General features: G+C 56.8%; 1 protein-coding gene across 1 annotated transcript; it reads right to left on the reverse strand.

The window, feature by feature from the left end:
* Window positions 1-1,556: 1,556 nt before the first annotated feature.
* Window positions 1,557-20,554, reverse strand: NLRP6 (NLR family pyrin domain containing 6). Its single transcript, XM_029061594.2, is given in 12 exon segments — window positions 1,557-1,840; window positions 4,376-4,546; window positions 4,727-4,894; window positions 8,013-8,183; window positions 9,621-9,722; window positions 12,961-13,481; window positions 13,672-14,318; window positions 14,321-14,591; window positions 14,593-14,896; window positions 15,499-15,600; window positions 16,951-17,331; window positions 20,444-20,554. Coding segments are annotated over 11 exon segments (2,952 nt in total). The 5' UTR covers window positions 17,307-17,331; window positions 20,444-20,554; the 3' UTR covers window positions 1,557-1,701.
* Between the last annotated feature and the right edge of the window lie 234 nt (window positions 20,555-20,788).

Raw genomic sequence — 20,788 nt, forward strand, 5'->3', positions numbered from 1 at the left:
AACACTCAGTCAGTTCTGTTGCTGGTCCAAAGAGGGGCCCAAGGGGTCTGTCAACCAATCAACGGCATTCACTGAGCGCTTACTATAAGCAGAGCACTGTACTGAGCACTCGGGAGAGTACAGTAGGTCGGAATTACCTGGCGTGTTCCCTCCCCATGAAGAGCTTACAGCCTAGAAGCCCTTTGTGTGACTTTTGGCAAGTCACTTCACTTCTCTGGGCCTCAGTTCCCTCATCGGTAAAATGGGGATGAAGACTGTGAGCCCCACGGGGGACAACCTGATTACCTTGTATCTACCCCAGCGCTTAGAACGATGCGTGGCACATAGTAAGTGCTTGACAAATAGCATCGCTATTGTTATTAGAAGACAGTTTGTCCCATCCCTCTGGTCACCCTCGAAGCCCGTCTCAGTCGCTCCTGCGGCCCTGGGACCGCGGGGCCTGCAGCTCAGCCCAGAGGTCAGGAGACCTGCCTGTTGCCGGGGGAGGGGGAACGGGGGCGGGGGGAGAGGGCGGCACCCCCATCCCCGTGCTGGGCTTCTGTCCCGGAAACATTTCCCAGCATGGCTCAGTGGAAAGAGCCCGGGCTTGGGAGCCAGAGGTCATGGGTTCGAATCCCGGCTCTGCCACCTGTCAGCTGGGTGACTGTGGGCAAGTCACTTTACTTCTCTGTGCCTCAGTTCCCTCATCTGTAAAATGGGGATTAAGACTGTGAGCCTCATGTGGGACAACCTGATTCCCCTGTATCTCCCCCGGCGCTTAGAACAGTGCTCTGCACATAGTAAGCGCTTAACAAATATCAACATTATTATTATTATTATTATTTCCCGGTCGCTTCGATTCCGGCTGGTGGAGTGGGACTCCCTGGGTTCTGACAGTCTGCCCCGGCTGGTCTTTGCAATGTCCCTGAACTGGGATGACCCCAGTGAACTGGTCAGCAAGGGGAGGTGGGTCGGGTGAGGTGCCGGGGGGCAGGGAGGGGTCACCGAGGTCCATCTCAACCAACCCGGGCTCCCACGGTCCCAGCTGGGACTGGCACGCACGCACTCAATGCACCTGCTCAGTCTCGTCTCATGCGGTCTGGTCGTCTCCGACCCATAGCGACACCACGGACGCACCTCTCCCCGAACGCCCCGCTCTCCATCTGCGATCGTTCCGGTAGTGGATCCAGAGAGTTTTCTTGGTAAAAACACGGAAGTGGTTTGCCACCGCCTCCTTCCGCGCGGTAAACCTGAGTCTCCGTCCTCGACTCTCTCCCGGGCCGCTGCTGCCCGGCGAAGGTGAGTTTTGACTTGTGGCGGATGGCCTGCCACTCGTTAGCCACTGCCCAAGCTCGGAATGGAATGGGTCTGCCTCTGCTTGACGCTCCCTCCCCTAGCCGAGACAGTTAGAGGACTGGAAACTCCCCAGGTGGCAACCGGAGAGGGAACCTGCTCAGTAGCAGGGGTTAAAAGTCCCAGGGCCCTGGAGAGATTTAACCAGCGCCTCCGGTTTTCTTTGCAAACAAAACCACCCATCTGAGAGGCCACCCGGTTCCTAAAAATGGCGAGGACGCAGAGACCGGCGATCGGGTGTATTTCCGCCCCCGGGGTTCCCGGGGCACCGCCGCGCTCTGCCCCGGCTGAATGCCTGGCTTCCCCGTTCAGCCCGCCGACGGGGAGAACGGGTCCCGCGCTCCCCCCGGCCCCCTCCTCCGGTCTGCCCTACAGCATGCTGAAGGTATCACTGTTGGCTTCCGGGGGGGCGCTCAGCGCCGGGTTGACGACGACCAGCTCCGGCTTTGCCTTGCTCAGCGCCACCAGTCCTTTTACGGCTTCTTCGCAGAGATCCACGCTGCTCAGGCTGGTGGGAGAGGGGAAGAGGGGGTGGAGAGAGGAGGGTCAGCCCCAGCCACGCTCAGAGAGAGCCCAGAGCCCTCTCGCTCAGGTTTCGGGGGCGGTCTCCGGGGTCCCAGGGCCCGGCTCCAACCTGGCTGCCCTCTGGACTCAATCTAGACTGTAAGCTAGACTGTCAGCTCACTGTGGGCAGGGAATGTGTCTGCTTATTGTTGTGCTGTTCTCTCCCAATAATAACGGTATTTGTTAAGCGCTCACTAGGTGCCAGGGCACTATACGGAGCTCTGGGGTGGACACGAGCAAATCGGGTCGGACACAGTCCCTGTCCCAAATGGGGCTCCCAGTCTCGATCCCCATTTCACGGATGAGGGAACTGAGGCCCTGAGAAGTGAAGTGACTCGCCCGAGATCACACAGCAGACTCCCAAGCGCTCAGTTCGGTGCTCTGCACACAGTAAGTGCTTAATAAATACACCTGAATCAATCGAATGGTATTTATTGGGCGCTCACTGTGGGCAGGACACTGTGCTAAGCGTGACGTCTGGATGAGACTGGCGGCCCCTTGGGCATCACGGCTGTGGCCAGTGGGGTACGGGGAACAGGCCCACCCCTTCCAGGCCCTGGTATCCCGACCCCACTGTTGCCAGAGGGCGGGTGCAGGGGATGCTCTTGGAAGGCAGCAGGAGGTAGAAGCCCCTCTCTCCCCCTCAGATGGCTGCCACTGGGCCAAGGGCTAAAACGTACTTAGAGGTGGCCATAAGTGGTCACGTCTTGTCATCCCCGCTATGACCCGAGAGAGAAGGAAATTGAGGGGGGGGGATGGGTCTCCCGCCTCACAGAAGGGGCCCAAAGCTTGGGAGGCGGGGAGAGGGCCGGGCAGAGTAAACAAGCGTCTTGTGGTCTTAAGTGGCTCCGAGAGTCTTGCCAGAAACCTAAGATTGGCCTGTTTAAGAAAAAGATCTTGTTGAAGACAGGCTGTGGACTGATCATCTTCCCTCTCTCTCTTTTTTTTTTTAACATGGTATTTGGTAAGTGCTTACTCTGAGTCCAACACTATTCTAAGCGCTAGGGTAGGTATAGGCCGATTAGGTCGGACACAGTCTCTGTCCCATGTGGGGTTCACGGGCTAAGAAGGAGGGAGAACCGGTACTGAATCCCCATTTTATAGTTGAGGAAACTAAGGCCCAGAGAAGGCAAATGACTTGCCCAAGGTCACACAGCAAACAACTGGCAGGGCTGGGATTAGAACTCTGGTCCTGTGACTCCAAGTCTCGGGCTCTTTTCACTAGGCCACGCTGTATCCCTCGCTGGGTGGCCTTGGGGTCTGGAGGCTGGGGACCAGGACAGGGCTCCGGGCCACGTAGGTTCCTTCACTGATTCCCTGGGGCAAGTCACTCAATGTCTCTGTGCCTCACTGTCCTCAGCTGTCCATTTTCTACGCAAATGTTCAAGCCATATTTCCCCACTCCTCAAGACCTTCCAGTGGTTGCCAATCCACCTCCGCATCAAACGGAAACTCCTCCTTACCATCATCTTTAAAGCCCTCGATCCCCTTACCCCTACCCACCTCACCTCGCTTCTCTCCTCCTACGACCCGGCCCACACACTTTGCTCCTCTAGTGCCAACCTTCTCACCGTACCTCGATCTTCCCTGGCATGCCACCGACTTCTCACCCATGCCCTGTAATGGCCTCCACCCCATATCTGACTTTCCCTGCCCTTCAAAGCCTTATTGAAGGCACATCTCCTTGCCCTTCACATTCCCCTGTGTCTACCCCAGCGCTTAAAACAGTGCTCGGCACATAGTAAGCGCTTAACAAATACCAACATTATTATCTCCTCCAGGTAGCCTTCCCTGACTAGACCCCTCTTTTCCTCTTCTTCCACTCCCTTCTGCATCACCCTACCTTGCTCCCTTTTTTCATTCTTCCTCCCAAACCCACATGGATCATATCTGTACCTGTAATTTATTTATTTCTATTAATGTCTGACTCCCCATCTAGACTTGTAAAGTCACTGTGGGCAGGGAATGTGTCTGTTTACTGTTGTACTCTCCCAAGCGTTTAGTACAGTGCTCTGCAGTAAGCACTCAATAAATACAACTGACTGACAGACTGTAAGATGGGGAAATGAATATGGGGAGGGGTAGCCCTTCCTCTCCCTCCCCCACCAACCCTCACGGGGACCTGTTCAATTCCCCTAGATCGAAAGCTCACTGCGGGCGGGGAACAGGTCTACCAACTCGGCTCTATTGCATTCTCCCAAGTTTTGACTGTGTGCAGAGCACTGTACTAAGAGGTTGGGAGAGTACAGTATCCACTTTAGATCTTAGTACGGTGCCTGGCACATTGGCGCTTAACAAATACAACACGTTCCGGTCCCTGGCTTATAATCAGCGCCTAACCAATACCACTACTGTTATTATTATTAAATTCATTCAATCGGATTTTTTGAGCGCTTACTGTGTGCAGAGCACTGTACTAATGAGGGCACGCAGACCGCGCCTTCCGGCAGGGACCCGGAGGCGGCCCTCTAGTACTCACTCCAGTCTGTTCACTTTGCAGTCGGGCCGTCTGAGCCCCTCGCAGAGGGTTCCGATCTCCGCTGCCCCGAGAGGATTTCCGCTCAGGTCCACCTCCCTCAGGGTCGTGGTCGAGGCGAAGATGGCGGCCACCTCGGCCCAGGAGTTCGGGAGGAGGCTGCACTGCCGCAGGCTGTGGGGGAAGCGAGGCGTGAGCGGGGACCCGACCGCCCCCCGGCCAGGCTGCCCCGGCCAGGGTCACCGGTCCAGCCCCGCCCATCCCGTCGGCAGGGGTGACCCTCGAACCAGCGTGGGCCCACGAAGTGCGGGGAGATGGTGACCGCCCCCCTGTCCCCTCCGTCCCCCGCCTCACCTGAGCGAGGCGATCCTGCAGTTGGGGTGTCGGAGGCCATGGCACAGGCGGGCCACCGTGAGACCGTCCAGGGTGCTGTGGCCCAGGTCCAGGGCCTGGAGACGCGGGCTGACCCACAGCACGTTGACCAGCTCCAGGTAGGCCTCTCGGGAGGAGGTCTGCTGCAGCCTGAGGAGTGTGGATGGCCCGGGATGGAAGGGGGGAAGGGAAGGGGTCGATGGCCTTCCCCTCCACCTCCTGTGGGCCCTAGGAAATGCAGTTCCCACCAGGAATTTCCCTGTCAGTCTGCCCCCAGTCATCATATTTGTCTGCTGTGTGACCTTAGGCAAGTCCCTTCACTTCTCTGGGCCTCAGTGACCTCATCTGTAAAACGGGGATGGAGGCTGTGAGCCCCACATGGGACAGGGACTGTGTCCAACCCGATTTGCTGGTATCCACTTCAGCGCTTAGTACAGTGTCTGGCACATATTAAGCATTTAACAAATGCCATCATTATTATTATTATATTTTTTATGGTATTCCTTAAGCGCTTACTATGCGTCAGACATCGAGAAGCAGCATGACCTAGTGGATAAAGCACAGGCCCGGGAAGTCAGAAAGACCTGGGTTCTAGTCCCGGCTCTGCCGCTTGTCTGCGGGGTGACTGTGGGCAAGGCATTTCACTTCTGTGGGCCTCAGTTCCCTCATCTGTAAAATGGGGATGAAGACTGGAGCCCCCTCATTCCAAGCGCTTAGTACAGTGCTCTGGACATAGTAAGCCCTGAATAAATATGATTGAATGAATGAATGGCTTGTATCCGCCCCAGCACTTAAAACAATGCCTGGAAAATAGTAAGTGCTTAATAAATACCACAAGTATTATTATTATTACTGTTCTAAGTGCTGGAGTAGATACAAGCTAATCAGGTTAGATAATAATAATAATGTTGGTATTTGTTAAGCGCTTACTATGTGCAGAGCACTGTTCTAAGCGCTAGGGTAGATATAGGGTAATAAGATTGTCCCACATGAGGCTCACAGTCTTCATCCCCATTTTACAGATGAGGTAACTGAGGCACAGAGAAGTTAGGTGACTTGCCCACAGTCACAGAGCTGACAAGGTGGCAGAGCCGGGATACTGTACTAAGCGCGTAGATACAAGCTAATGGGGTTGGACACAGTCCATGTCTCACATGGGGCTTACAATCCTATTCCCCAGTTGAAGCACAGAGAAGTGAGGTGACTTGGCCAAGGTCACCCAGCGGAGAAGTGGCGGAGCTAGGATTAGAACCCAGGTCCTTCTGACTTAATAATAACGTTGGATACAGTCCAGGTCCCACATGAGGCTCGCAGGAGCGGTAAACGAGACACAGAGAAGTTAAGTGACTTGCCCGAGGACAGCTAGCAGACAGGAGGCAGAGCCGGGATTAGATCCCAAGTCCTTCTGACTCCCTGGCCCGTGCTCTATCCGTTAGACCACGCTGCTTCTCCCATTCTTTATGTTCAGATTAGAAACTCCTGGGGACAGGGTCCCTGTATAATTCCTACCTGTGGACTCTTTCGCAGCTCTTAGTGCAGTGTTCTGCACACAATAAGTGCTTGATAAATAAGGGTAATAACCCTAATGGATTTCTGAAACTGCTAACTCTTCCTCCATTCTCTTCTCCTAAAACCTTCCTTTCACCCCCCACCCCCCCCCCATGAGCCTCGGTGCAGGTCACAAGAGGGCATTTAATAATCACGTTGGTATCTGTCAAGCGCTTACTATGTGCCGAGCACTGTTCTAAGCGCTGGGGGAGATACAGGGTAATCAGGTTGTCCCACGTGAGGCTCACAGTCTTAATCCCCGTTTTCCAGATGAGGTAACTGAGGCACAGAGAAGTTAACTGACTTGCCCACAGTCACACAGCTGACGAGTGGCAGCGCCGGAATTCGAACCCACGACCTCTAACTCCCAAGCCCGTGCTCTTTCCACTGAGGCACGCTGCTTCGTGCCAGCCACGCTCCCTCTTGCCATTTGTAATACCCGCTTAGGTTCCCCTTGTTCCCGATCTCCCCGGTTGTGATTCCCACATGCCGGGAACGCGGATCTGGGATGGGCTTGTCAGGATATACCTGCCCGCGTCGCTTACAAAGTCAGAGAGAGAGAATGTGAGACAGAGAGAGATGAGGCCCAGAGGCGGGGAGACATAGAGACCGGAAGAGACGGAGACCGACGACAGAGCCGGGGAGATGAGAGACTGAGAGAGAGGTGGGAGGCAGAGACACAGAGGGAGACATAGTGAAGGATGAGAGGCAGAGAGACAGAGGAAGACGGAGACAAGGGCAGGGAATGTGTCAGTTTATTGTTCTATTGTCCTCTCCCAAGCGCTTAGTACAGTGCTCCGCACACAGTAAGTGCTCAATAAATGCAATTGAATAATGAACAAAAGATAAAGAGATTAGCAGTAACAATAATAACAACAATTATGGCATTTGTTAATAATGATGATGTAGGTATTAGTTAAGCGCTTACTATGTGCCAGGCACTGTACTAAGCGCTGGGGTGGATACAGGCAAATCAGATTGGACACAGTCCCTGTCCCACGTGGGGCTCCCGGTCTTCATCCCTATTTTACAGATGAGGGAACTGAGGCCCAGAGAAGTGAAATGACTTGCCCAAGGTCACAGCAGATGGGTGGCAGAGCCGCGGTTGGAACCCATACTGATGCCTGTTTCCTTGTTTTGACGTCTGTCTCTCCCCCCCGACTAGACTGTGAGCCCGTTGTGGGCAGGGCTGTCTCTCTTTATTGCTCTGTCGTACTTTCCAATCGCTTAGCACAGTGCTCTGCACTCAGTAAGCGCTCAATAAATACGATTGAATGAATGATAAATGACGGCTTCTGACTCCCAGGCCCGGGCTCGATCCGCTACACCAGAGAGACAGGGAAATGGGGAAACACAAAGAAAGATGGGGAGAGTGCTCTGCCTTCGCCAACTAATAATAACAATGTTGGTATTTGTTAAGCGCTTACTATGTACAGAGCACTGTTCTAAGCACTGGGGTAGATAAAGGGTAATCAGATTGTCCCACGTGAGGCTCACAGTCTTAATCCCCATTTTAGAGATGAGGGAACTGAGGCCCAGAGAAGTGAAGTGACTTGCCCACAGTCACACGGCTGACAAGTGGCAGAGCCACTACCGAGTCAAAGAGAAACCATAAGGGAAGGGCTGGGAGTGAGGGGGGCGGGGGTCCCGGGTGGTCCCCGCGAGGCTCCGAGGGGCCTGTAGTCACGGGTCGGAGCCCAGAGAGTCGGCGTCGACTCACCTGATGGTCTCGACGGGGCAGTGGGGCTGGCTGAGCCCCAGACACAGATTCCTCATGCCCAACGCGCCCAACTTGTTGCCGAGCAACTCCAGGTCCGTCAGCGTCCGGCTGCTGGCCAGCGCCTCCGCCAGGTCCCGGCACTCGGCGTCCGACAGTCTGCAGTGGGACAGCCTGCGGGGACAAGGGGGCTGGTGCCTCGGCCCTCCTCCCCGGCTCGGTGCTCCCCCCCTCGATGAACAGTGCTCCCTGCCCACGGTGCTCCGCTCGCAGTAAGCGCTCAAGTACAACTGACTGGCGACTGTCCTCTCCCGAGCGCTGGGTCGGTGCTCCATAAATACCACCGATCGGTTGACTGATCGGAACGGCTGAGACTTGGGATTCCAAGCGCTTAGTAAGGTGCTCTGCACACAGCAAGCGTTCAATAAATGCGATCGAATGAATGACTGGCCGAGGGGACGGCTGAGATTTAGGACTGGCTGAGAAGACAACTCAGTCTTCCCATTCTCTCGTGATTTAGTTCTTTCATTCATGCATTCGTTCGTTCCATCGTATTTATTCAATAGTATTTATTGAGCGCTTACTATGTGCAGAGCACTGTACTAAGCGCTTGGGATGAACAGGTCAGCAACAGATAGAGACAGTCCCTGCCGTTTGACGCTTACTGTGCGCAGAGCACTGTACTAAGCTCTTGGGAAGTAAAATAGAGCAATAAAGAGTGACAATCCCTGCCTACGACAGACGGGCAGTCTTGACGGGTGGGAGAGACAATCAAACAATCATATTTCAAAACCCTACTGAAGGCTCACCTCCTCCAGGAGGCCTTCCCAGACTAAGCCCCCTTTTCCTCAGCTCCCCCACCATCGCCCCGACTCACCCCCTTGGCTCTCCTCGCCTCCCCACGACAGTTATGTATATATATATATATGTACATATCTATAATTCTACTTATATAAATGCCCGTTTGCTTGATTTGATGTGTATATATCTATTTATATTGATGCTATTGACGCCTGTTGACTTGTTTTGACGTCTCTCTCCCCCCTTCCAGACTGTGAGCCCGTTGTGGGCAGCGACTGTCTGTGTTGCCGAACTGTACTTTCCAAGCGCTTAGTACAGTGCTCTGCACACAGTAAGCGCTCACTAAATACGACTGAATGAATGAGGCAGACATCGAAACAAATAAACAGGCATCAATAGAAATGAATAGAATTATAGATAGGTACATATATACAAAAGTGCTGTGGGGACAGTGCAGTTCTGACCCCACACTCTCCCAGTCAGTGAATGATATTTATTGAGCGCTTGCTGTGTGCCTAGACTGTACTTCGTGCTTGGGAGAGGACAAAATAACAAGTATACCCGAGACAGTCTTCCATCTCCCCTCCCACCTCACTCTCCCAACTCTCACTGGCCTTCCTGGGAATGGAGGGGTTTCCCCTCAGGGGAGGGGGATAAGACCCTCCTCCGGACCAGGCTGCCCCCGCCCCCATCTTTGCAGTCCATTGCCTCCTGCCCCACCTCCCCAGTGGACCCCGGGCAGCACTTGCAGGTCACGCAGAGACCCAGGCCAGAGAGGGGGCTTGGGGAGAGAAGGGGGCGGCTACTTACGTCAGGGTCTTCAGTTTGCACTGAGGGTCTCCCAGGGCCTCACACAGTGGCCACAGGGACGACCTTTTGGGAGACTTCAACTTGTCCGAGCGGTGAGAACCTCTAGAGAGAGAAGGAGGGAGGAGGGGATCAGTGCACCCAGCAGACTGGGAACCTGTTGGAGAGGGGCTGTCTCTATCTGTACTTTCCAAGCGCTCAATACAGTGCTCCGCGCACAGAAAGCGTTCAATAAATATGACTGGATGAATGAATCTTCACCACGGCCGTCACCGCTTTCAACCCCGGTCCCCGTTATCGCCCGCACCGCTTTTACCACCATCACTCCCCCGGCCATGGCGACCGCTTTCACCATCGCCACCACCGGCGCTTAGAACAGTACCTGCGACGTAGTAAGCGCTTAACGAATACCATAAACCAATAAATCAACTAATCCCCACCACGCTCATTCCACCGTCGCCATGAGTACTGATTCCTCTTTCACTACTTCACCCAACTTCACCATCGCCGACCTCACCGCCTCCATCGTCAGTGGGAATCTGACCATCCCCCAGGGACGCAGGTCCACCCGCAGACTGGCTCTCACCCAGCCTCTTCCTTCCCTCCCCAAAATATCTGCCCTCTCCCCATCTCTCTCACAGTTAGGACTCTGAGGCACCGGAAAAATAACTACCTGTCTTCTCTCCATTCCCACAGACGAGCGTCGTCCCCTAGCCCTCCCACCCCCGACCTCGACGCAGCCATCGCTGTCTCTCCTGCCCCGAGAGATCTCCTGAGACAGAGATGTCTCCCCCCCGGCTCTGAAACACAGCTCAGGACTCAACTACTGAGAAGCGGCGTGGTCCAGTGATGGAGCACTGGGGGTCAGAAGGATCTGGGTGATAATTCCGGCTTCGCCACTTGTCTGCCGGGCGACCTTGGACAAGTCGCTTCATTTCTGCGCACCTCAGTTATCTCATCGGTTAAATGGAGATGATTGTTACTATTATTGTAGTATCTGTTAAGCGCTTAATGTGTGCCAGGCACTGTACTGTAGAGAAGCAGCGTGGCTCCGTGGAAAGATCCCGAGCTTGGGAGTCAGAGGTCACGGGTTCGAATCCCGGCTCTGCCACTTGTCAGCTGGGTGACTGTGGGCAAGTCACTTCACTTCTCCGTGCCTCAGATACCTCATCTGTAAAATGGGGATGAAGACTGTGAGCCTCAAGTGGGACAACCTGATTACCCTGTATCTATCCCAGCGCTTAGAACAGTGCTCTGCACATAGTAAGCGCTCAATAAATACTATTGAATGAATGAATGAATGAATGTACTAAGCCCCGGGGTGGGGGCAAGCAAGTCAGGTTGGACACAGTCCCTGTCCCCCAAGGGGCTCCCAATCTCAATCTCCATTTTACAGTTGAAGTCACTGATTAATAATAATAATAATGTTGGTATTTGTTAAGTGCTTACTATGTGCAGAGCACTGTTCTAAGCGCTGGGGGAGATACCGGGTCATCAAGTTGTCCCACGTGAGGCTCACAGTCTTAATCGCCATTTTCCAGATGAGGTAACTGAGGCACCGAGAAGTGAAGTGACTTGCCCACAGTCGCCCAGCTGACAAGTGGCAGAGCCAGGATTTGAACCCATAACCTCTGACTCCCAAGCCCGGGCTCTTGCCACTGAGCCACGCTGCTTCTCAGACTACTCTGATTCAGACTAGGAGACCTCTGTGGGACAGGGACTGTGTCCAACCTGATTAACTCATATCTACCCCAGCATTTAGTACAGTGCCTGGCACATAATTAGTGCTTAACAAATACCATTAAAAACCCCCACTGCATCAGCCTCCTCGCTGACCTCCCTGCCTCCTGTCCTCTCCCCACTCCAGTCCAGACTTCCCTCTTGCTGCCCGGGTCATTTTTCTACAAAAAAGTTCAGGCCCCGTTTCCCCCGCTCCGTCTTCCCTCTGACCCGGAGCTTACCTCCCCCCTTCAAATCTGACAGACGATCGCTCTCCCCACCTTCGAAGCCTTATTGGAGAAGCAGCGTGGGTCAGTGGAAAGAGCACGGGCTTTGGAGTCAGAAGTCATGGGTTTGAATCCCGGCTCTGCCACTTGTCAGCTGTGTGACAGTGGGGAAGTCACTGAGGCACTTCTCTGTGCCTCAGTTCCCTCATCTGGAAAATGGGGATTAAGACTGGGAGCCCCCAGCGCTTAGAACAGTGCTCTGCACATAGTAAGCACTTAACAAATACCAACATTTTTTTAAAAATTAGAGTCACCTCTCCTCCAAGAGGATTTTCCTGACTAAGCCCTCATTTCCCGTTCTTCTCCCTTCTGTTGTCACCTAAGCACTTGGATCTTTCCCCATTATTCACCCCCACAGGACTTAGATCCATATCTTTATTTTAACGTCTGTTTTCCCTTCTAAACTGTAAGCTCCTCTTGGGTGGGGAACATAATAATAATAGTAATGATGGCATTTGTTAAGTGCTTACTATGGGCAAAGCACTGTTCTAAGCGCTGGGGGGGAAATACAAGGTGATCAGGTTGTCCCACGTGGGGCTCCCAGTCTTCATCCCCATTTTACAGATGAGGGAACTGAGGCAGAGAGAAGTAAAGCGACTTGCCCAAAGTCACACAGCTGACAAGGGGCAGAGCCGGGATTAGAACCCATGACCTCTGACTCCCAAGCGCGGGCTCTTGCCACTGAGCCATACCAACTCTGTGGTACTGTAAGAATCCCAAGAAGAGGAGGAGAAGGAGGAGGAGAAGGAAGAGGAGGAGGAGGAGGAGGAGGAGGAGGAGGAGGAGGAGGAGGAGGAGGAGAAGGAGGAGGAGGAGGAGGAAAAAGAGGAAAAGGAGGAGGAGGAGGAGAAGGAGGAGGAGTGGGAGGAGGAGGAAAAGGAGGAAAGGGAGGAGAAGGAGGAGAAGGAGGAGGAGGGGGGAGGAGGAAAAGGAGGTGGAGGAGGAAAAAGGGGAGGAGGGGGAGAAGGAAAAGGAGGACGAGGAGGAGGAAAAGAAGGAGGAAAAGGTAAAGGAGGAAGAGGAGGAGAAGGAAAAGGAGGAAGAGGAGGAGGAGGAAAAGGAGGAGGAAAAGGAGGAGGGGGGAGGGGGAGGAGTAGAAGGAGGGAGGGGAGGAGGAGGAAAAGGAAGAGGAGGGGGAAGAGGAAAAGGAGGAGGAGGAGGAGGAAAAGGAAGAGGAGAAGGAGGAGGAAGAGGCGGAGGAAAAGGAGAAGGAGGAGGAGGAAGCAGCAGCAGCAGCAGCAGCAGCAGCAGCAGCAGCAGCAGCAGGCCGGCGCCTTCCAGCCCGCTGCCCCCCGGGGCGCGCGTCGGGGTCCCGGCCCCCGTTCCCCGGGACTGACCCGGAGGCGAGGCCGCGGCTGAGCTTCCCGGCCCAGCTTCGGTGTCCCTTCCGGGCCTGGTCGGCGGCGCCGGCGAAGGCGCAGCGGTGGAGTTGGAGCGCCAGGCCGGGGGGCGCGCTCCGCAGGCAGAAGGCCAGCACGGCCTGGTCCAGGCGCCCCAACCCCACGCCCACCACACGCACCGAGCCCCGGGCCGCCAGGCCCCGACGCGTCAGCTCCCAGTCCTGGCTCTCGTACAGGCGGTACAGCAGCTCCAGCTGCTCCTGCTCCTCCTCCTCCTCCTCCTCCTCCTCCTCCGGGTCCTCGTCCCCCACCGCCTCGGCCAGCCGCACGTGCTCGGAGGGAAGCACGTGGCGGGGCGGCACGTGCTCGGCGGGCGGCACGTGCTCGGCGGGCGGCAGGTGCTCGGCGGGGGACGGCAGCGCCCCCTGCCGTCCGGCCTCCCGCCCTTCCCGCTCCAGCCAGGCGAGCACGGCGGGCCGCACGGCGCGCGCCCCGGCGCAGCCCAGCACGCGCTCCGCCTCGGCCGCGCGCGCGCCGTTGAGCAGCCCGAAGAGGAAGCGCGCGGCCAGGCGCAGGCGCCCGCGCCGCCGGCCGTAGCCGTCCAGCAGGCGGGCGCACGTCGTCCGGCCCCGCCGCCGCCGCCGCCGCCGCCGCCGTCCCGGCGCCGTCCGGCAGGGGGCGCGCGCCGCCGGGCCCCTCGCCCTCCGCCTCCCCGGCGTCGACCAGCAAGTAGGAGAGGGCGGTGAAGAAGTCCTGGAAGCTCTGGTCGATGAACTGGTAGACCACCTCGGACCGGAGGTCCCGCTGCACCGTCAGCACCCTGAGGAACAGGGTGGGGATGACGGAGCCGGTCAGGGAGTGGCGCCGCAGGTCCTCCGGCCCGAACCGCCCCCTGTCCTCCCAGACGCCTTGGCGCGCCAGGCGGCACAGCCGGCGGAGGTCGGCCCGGCCCCGGGCCCGGGCCTCGGCGTCGCAGCCGTCCAGCAGGCTGGTGACGAAGAGCAGGTAGATGGCCGTCGTCGTCTTGGACGCGCGGGCCGGGTCGTGGCCGCTCTCCGTCTGCCGCCTGAGCACCGAGCAGACGATCCAGCAGACGAAGGGCACGGAGCACATGGCCAACAGGGTCTCGTTCTCCTTGACGAACCTGTAGGCCCGGCGCGCCTGCCCCTCGTCCTTGAAGAACCTGAAGAAGTACTTCTTCTTGTCCCTGTCGGAGAAGCCCCAGATCTCGGCGCAGCGGGGCGAACGCAGGCAGGCCCGCAGCCGCTCGGGGGCCGCGGGCCTGGTGGTGACCAGCAGGCTTGCCCCCGGGAGGACGGTCCTGCTCCGCAGTAGGCTGCGGAGGAGGACGGCCGGGCCGCCTTCTCGAAGGGGTCGGAGCACAGCCCGCCCGCCGCCTCGGCAGGGCGGGCAGCTCGTCCTCCGTCGACGACGAAGAGGAGCCGGGCCGGCGCGTCCAGCATGGCCTTCACGGGCGCCCGCCGGTCGGGGCAGAGGCCCAGCACCAGGTCGGCCAGCGAGCGCTCCTCCTCCCCCGCGGCCGCCTCCCTGCAGTCGACGTAGAAGGCGAAGTCGAACTGGCCGTGGTACAGCTTGCCCGCGGCCCAGTCGTACATGATCTTCCGGCCTGGTCATGGTCTTGCCGATGCCCGCGGGGCCCCGCAGCACCACGGTGCCCGGCCGCCGGCCGTCCTCGTCCTTGTGGAACAGCTCGTTGAAGGTGTTGGCGTCCGAGCGTCGGGGCCCGGACCGGGTCCGGCCGCCGCCGCCTCCCCCCAGGGGTCTCCGTCCTCTCTCCTCGTCGGCGGCCGCCCCTCGGGCGAGATCAGGAGACTTCGTTAGCGCTTGCTGATCTTCCACGGAGCGCGCGTTCCTCTCCTCACCTTCTCGTGCTCCCGCCAGGATGTGGTCACCGGTACTGGCTGCCGGTACTCTGACGGGACACGGGACAAGGGGACGCGGGGTGGGGGGCGGGCAAGGCGGGGCGGGGAGCTACGACCGCCTCCGGAGGGCCTACGACCACCTCCCGCGGGCCTCACCGTCTCAACCCCGTCTCCCCCGCCTCTAGACGGTACCCAGTGTGGGCGAGGTCGTCTCTCCTGACAGCCGCGTTGGACTCTCCAAGCGACTAGTCCGGTGCTCTGCACACGGCGAGCGCTCAGAAATACGACTGAACGAAATACACCCAATGAAACCGGCGGCGGGGTCGGGCCCCGGGTCAGGAGGCTCGAGGCCATCTGTCCAAGATCTGGCAGGGGCCTCTGCGGACCGTGCAGCCCGCCTCCTCGAAGCCTCGCTCCCGACCACCCACCCGAATCCTTCCCTTCCCCCTCAACCTCCCGCCCCAGAGTCAAAGGGAAGGCAAGGGGGGGAGAGGAGGTCTTGAACCCCCGGGGGAGCGCCCCTCCCCTGCCCTCTCCCCGGCCTGTTTGGGTCCGGGGTGCCGGACTCTCTGTGGACGGTGGCCGGGGCCCGAGCCCCCGGCCTCGCTGCCGCCGCCCGGGCCACCGCCCACCCCGCGAAGGGCCGGGTTACGGCCGAGCTGCCTCCTCCGCGAAGCCTTCCGTCTCCCCGAGCCCGGGGGCGAGGCCCTTACCTGCCACGGTGACCTGCGACTTCAGGTTGGGGGCCCCAGCTCTGGAGGAGAAATCGACAGAGTAGTTGGGGACGGCCGGAGGGGACGGGGACCGTGGCGGGTGGACAAGGCGGGTGGGGAGGGCGGCATTTGGACAGAGCCTCGCTCCGGGCTCCTGCCCCACCTCATCCGTGCCCTGTGCCCCGGGTGGGATCGCCTGCCCACCCTTGCGAGCCTGGCCCGGGGACTATCAGCTCGTTGTGGACAGAGAACGTATCTGCTAACTCTCTTGTACTGTACCATCCAAGCGCTTACGAGAACAGCGCTTGGTACATAGTAAGCGCTTAACAAATACCATTATTATTATTATTATTATTATTAATTATTATTATCTGTCTACTTATTTTGTTTTGTTGTCTGTCTCCCTCTTCTAGACTGTGAGCCCGTTGTTGGGTAGGAATTGTCTCTATCTGTTGCCGAATTGGATTTTTCAAGCGTCTGATACAGTACTCTGCACACAGTAAGCGCTCAATAAATAGGGATTGAATGAATGAATGAATGAATGATTATTACTGCAGTTTGTTCATTCAGTCATAGTTATTGAAAAGCAGCATGGCTTAGTGGTAAGAGGCCGGGCTTGGGAGTCAGAGGACGTGGGTTCTAATCCCGGCTCCTCCGCCTGTCTGCTGTGAGACCTTGGGCAGACCACTTCTCTGTGCCTCAGTTACCTTATCTGTAAAATGGGGATTAATAATAATAAGAAGAAGAATAATGTTAAGTGCTTACTGTGTGCAAAACGCTGTTCTAAGCGCTAGGGAGAATACAAGGTGATCAGGTTGTCCCATGTGGGGCTCACAGCCTTAAAACCCATTTTACAGTTGAAGGAACTGCGGCCCAGAGCAGTTAAGTGACTTGCCCAAAGTCACACAGCGGACAAGCAGCGGAGCTGGGATTTGAACTCTTGACCTCTGACTCCCCAGCCTGTGCTCTTTCCACTGAGCCACACTGCTTCTCTGTGTGCCCCTTGTGGGGCAACCTGATTACCTTGTATCTCCCCCAGTGCTTAGAACAGTGCTTGGCACATAGTAGGCGCTTAACAAATACCATTATTATTATTATTATTATTATTATTATTCTGTGGGCCTCAGTTACCTCATCTGTCCAATGTCTGTCACAGTCTTAAACTGTGAGCCCCAGGTGGGACCACCTGATTACCTTGTATCTACCCCCGCGCTTAGAACAGTGCTTGGCACATAGTAAACGCTTAACCAATACCATCATTATGATTGTTATTTATTGAGCACTTACTGTGTGCAGAGCACCGTACTAAGCGCTTGGGTGAGTCCAGTAGAACAGTTAACAGACACGTCCCCTGCCCACAACGAGTTTACGTTCTAGAGGGACGAGCTGACCGTCCCTCTAGCCCAGGTCCGGGGAAATCCGAGGGCCCCGGGGGATCGTCACCTCTCCGCCGCTTCTCCTTGAGCTTGGTGGCGGCCGCCTTCATGTCCATCTTCTTCAGGACCTTGCGGGTGACGTCCAGGGCCACGTCGCCGTCGTAGAACTGGACCAGCGCGTCCACCATGTCCCCGAGGTCCACGTTCTCCAGCCGCCCCCGCGGGATGTTCTTCCGGCCCTCGTGGTTGATGGTCACCAGCTTGTGTCCGAATTTCTTGAACTCGTCCTGCTTGAGGTCCTCCAGGGCTTCCCACAGCAGGTCTCGGATGACCCCCTCGCGGGGCCTCGCCTCGCTGTCCGGGACCTCCATCTCCTCCCGGCCTCAGTCTTCTCACCTGCGAAATGGGCGTGATGCTGCCGGGCCCGAGGGGGCGGCTCTGGCTACGGCAGCCCCTTCCCCCTCCCGTGCGTTATCCCAAAGGACCCCGCTGAATCGTTCCTTTATTTATCCGTTCGTATTTATTGAGCGTATTTATTTATTTATTGAGAACATGTATTGATATTCTCTTGTAAATCGAGAAGCATCGCGGCCTCGTGGCCGGAGCCCGGGGACTGTGAGGCGGAAAGACCTGGATCCTAATCCCTGCTCCTCCACCTCTCTGTTGTGTGACCTTGGGCAAGTCACTTACCTTCTCCGTGCCTCAGTTCCCTTGGCTGTAAAATGGGGATTAAGACGGTGAGACCCCTGTGGGACGTGGACTGCGTCCAACACGATTAACTGGTATCCGCCTCGGTGCTTAGCACATACTAAATGCTTAACAAATACCATAAAAAAGTCCGGGCCTCAAGGGGAGGGGGACAGGGAGTGCCAAGTATCCGGACCCCGAGGGGCAACAGGAGTCGGGTGATGGCGTGGGATGTGTCTGCTTATTGCTGCGTTGTACTCTTCCAAGCGCTTAGTGGAGTGGTCTGCACACAGTCAGCGCTCAGTGAAGACGACTGAATGAATACGTGAGTGACAGAGGCCGGTTCACGTCTTCCTAGATGGGGCTTGTCCTCCTCGGGCCTCCGGGCCTCCGGGTGGGACCCCCCGCCTCCCCGGCTCCCAGCTTGATGGGATAGAGGTGACGGGAAACCGACCGTTCAGGATCTGAAGGGAAATGGCCTGGAAACGTCCCCTTCTCGCGCCCCGTCGACATTCCCGATTCCAGCCCCTCTCGGAGCCCAGAGAGGGAGAGGCCGGGCATTGGCCTCCAGCGGACGAGGCTGGAGATGGCCTCGCGATGGCCCTGGCTGCTCATCTGTTCTGGTTTTATCGAGTGAAGTTGATCTGTTATTCTCCTCTCACGGTCTGGCAGAGCTCCGGATCAGGCTCCCGAGCGCAGGGATGGGAATGAGGCCCAGACCCCAAGGAAGGGATGAGGCTCCAGGGTGCAGACAGAGGATGAAGCCTCCACAGCACACGGAAGGGATGAGGCTCCCGAGCACAGAGAAAGGATGAGATTCAGGCCTCACGGAAGGGAAGGGATGAGGCTGAGAGAGACGGAGTGAGGTTCAGAACTCAGAGAAGAGATTCATTCACTCATTCAATCCTGTTTATTGGGCACTGAGGCTCCAGAGCGCAGGGCCGGGATAAAGCTTAGAGGGCAGAGAAGGGATGCGGCTTCAGAGCGCAGGAATGGGATGAGGCTCGGAATTCAGGGAAGGGATTCATTCATTCAGTCAGTCAAAAGTATTTATTGAGCGCAGAGCCGGGACGTGGCTTTAGAGGGCAGGAATAGGATGAGGCTCAAAATTCAGAGAAGGGATGAGGCTCCAGAGCGCAGGAACGGGATGAGGCTCAGAGCCGCAGAGACGGAGTGAAGGTCCAGAGCGCAGGAATGGGATGAGGCTCAGAACTCAGAGAAGGGATGAGGCTCCAGAGCAAAGGGCCGGGATAAAGCTTAGAGGGCAGAGAAGGGATGAAGCTCAGAGCGCAGAGCCGGGATGGGGCTCCAGAGCGCAGAAACGGGAATGAGGGTCCCAAACGCAGAGCCGAAGTGAGGCTCAGAAAAGAGATGAGGCTCCAGAGCGCCCAGAAGGGATGGAGGCTTCTCAGAGCGTAGAGACGGGATGATCATCACCATCATCATCATGATATTTAAGCACTTACTATGTGCCAAGCACGGGTCAGAGAAGAGATGAGGCTCCAGAGCACACGGAAGGGATGGAGGCTTCTCAGAGCGCAGAGACGGGATAATCATCACCATCATCATTATGGTATTTGAGCGCTTACTACGTGCCAAGCACTGTTCAGAGAAGGGATGAGTCTCCAGAGCGCACAGAAAGGATGGAGGCTTCTCCGAGCGCAGAGATGGGATAATAATAATAATAATTATAGTCATGGTATTCGTTAAGCGCTTACTATGTGCCAAGCACTGTTCAGAGAAAGGATGAGACTCCAGAGGGCACGGAAGGGATGGAGGCTTCTCAGAGCGCAGAGACGGGATAATCATCATCATCATCATCATCCTGGTATTTGTTAAGCTCTTACTATGTGCCAAGCACTGTTCAGAGAAGGGTTCAGGCTTCAGAGCGCACAGAAGGGATGGAGGCTCCTGAGAGCAGAGGCGGGATGAAGCTGCCAAGCGCAGAGCCAGGGTGAGGCTCCGGAGCGCAGACCCGAGGTGGGGCTTCCAAGCATAGAAACTGGATGAGGCTCAGAGATAATAGTAATAATAATAATGATAGTGGTATTCGTTAAGCGCTTACTATATGCCAGGTACCGTACTAATCGCTGGGGTGGGTACTTGCGAATCGGGTTGGATGCAGTCCTCGTCCTACGTGGGGTTTACAGTCTTAATCCTCTTTTTAGAGGTGGGGAAACCGAGGCCCGGAGAAGTGAGGTGACTTGCCCAAAGTCACCCAGCAGACAAGCGGCGGAGCCGGGAGTAGAAATCAGGTCCTTCTGACTCCCAGGCCCGGGCTCGATCCACTAGGCCACCCTGCTTCTCGGAGCGCAGAGACGTGATAATAATATCTGTTGAGCGCTTACTATGTGCCCAGAACTGTCCTGAGCACCGAGGTGGATGCAAGGTAATCAGGTTGTCCCACGTGGGGCTCTTAATCCCCATTTTACAGACGAGGTAACTGAGGCACAGAGAAGTGAAGAGACTTGCCCAAGGGCCCCCGAGCGCCAAGCCGGGATGAGGTCCAGAGCGCAGAGACTGGCCGAAGCTCCCGAGTGCGGGAACGGGTGGAGGCTCCAAAGCTCAGAGCCGGGACGAGGTTCCCGAAGACAGAGGCGGAAGGATGCTGGGGTGAGGGTAAGACCACCGATTTGGGGGGCTAAGGCGCACAGAGCCGTGGGAACGGAGTTGAGCGCCCCTCCCCACCTTCTCCGAGGGAAGAAAGGCGGGGGAGGTTTTCCCCGCCTTACAAGCCGAAGCACCCAGAGAGGCCAAGGAGCTTGCTGAAGATCACAGAGCACATCCCAGACAGAACCCGGCCTCCAACCTCTCCACGTACCTTTGCAAGGACGAAGGGGAGAGGCCAAAGAGATCTCCGGTCTCAGGGTCCCCGCTGTCGAGCTTCATGCCTCGCAGAGAAAACCACAAGTCATCTCGGCTCCCCCTTGACTCTCGCCCCTCTGCCCAGAGAGGCCGTCTTCCCTTCAGAGGCGAATCCTGGCTCCCTACCACGCCCCTCCCCCCCCATTTAATACTCTGATGTGGCGACCTTTGACCTCAGATTGCATCTCTGGCAATCTTTAACGCCCCCACAGCCCCATTGCTGTGCTCCTAATGAGACTCTGAAGTCTTTCTTTCTTCTGGGAATATGAATTTGGATTCAAGCCAGGGACGGGGCTTCTGG

The sequence above is a fragment of the Ornithorhynchus anatinus genome, chromosome 3 (assembly GCF_004115215.2).
Source record: "Ornithorhynchus anatinus isolate Pmale09 chromosome 3, mOrnAna1.pri.v4, whole genome shotgun sequence".
Lineage (NCBI taxonomy): Eukaryota > Metazoa > Chordata > Mammalia > Monotremata > Ornithorhynchidae > Ornithorhynchus > Ornithorhynchus anatinus.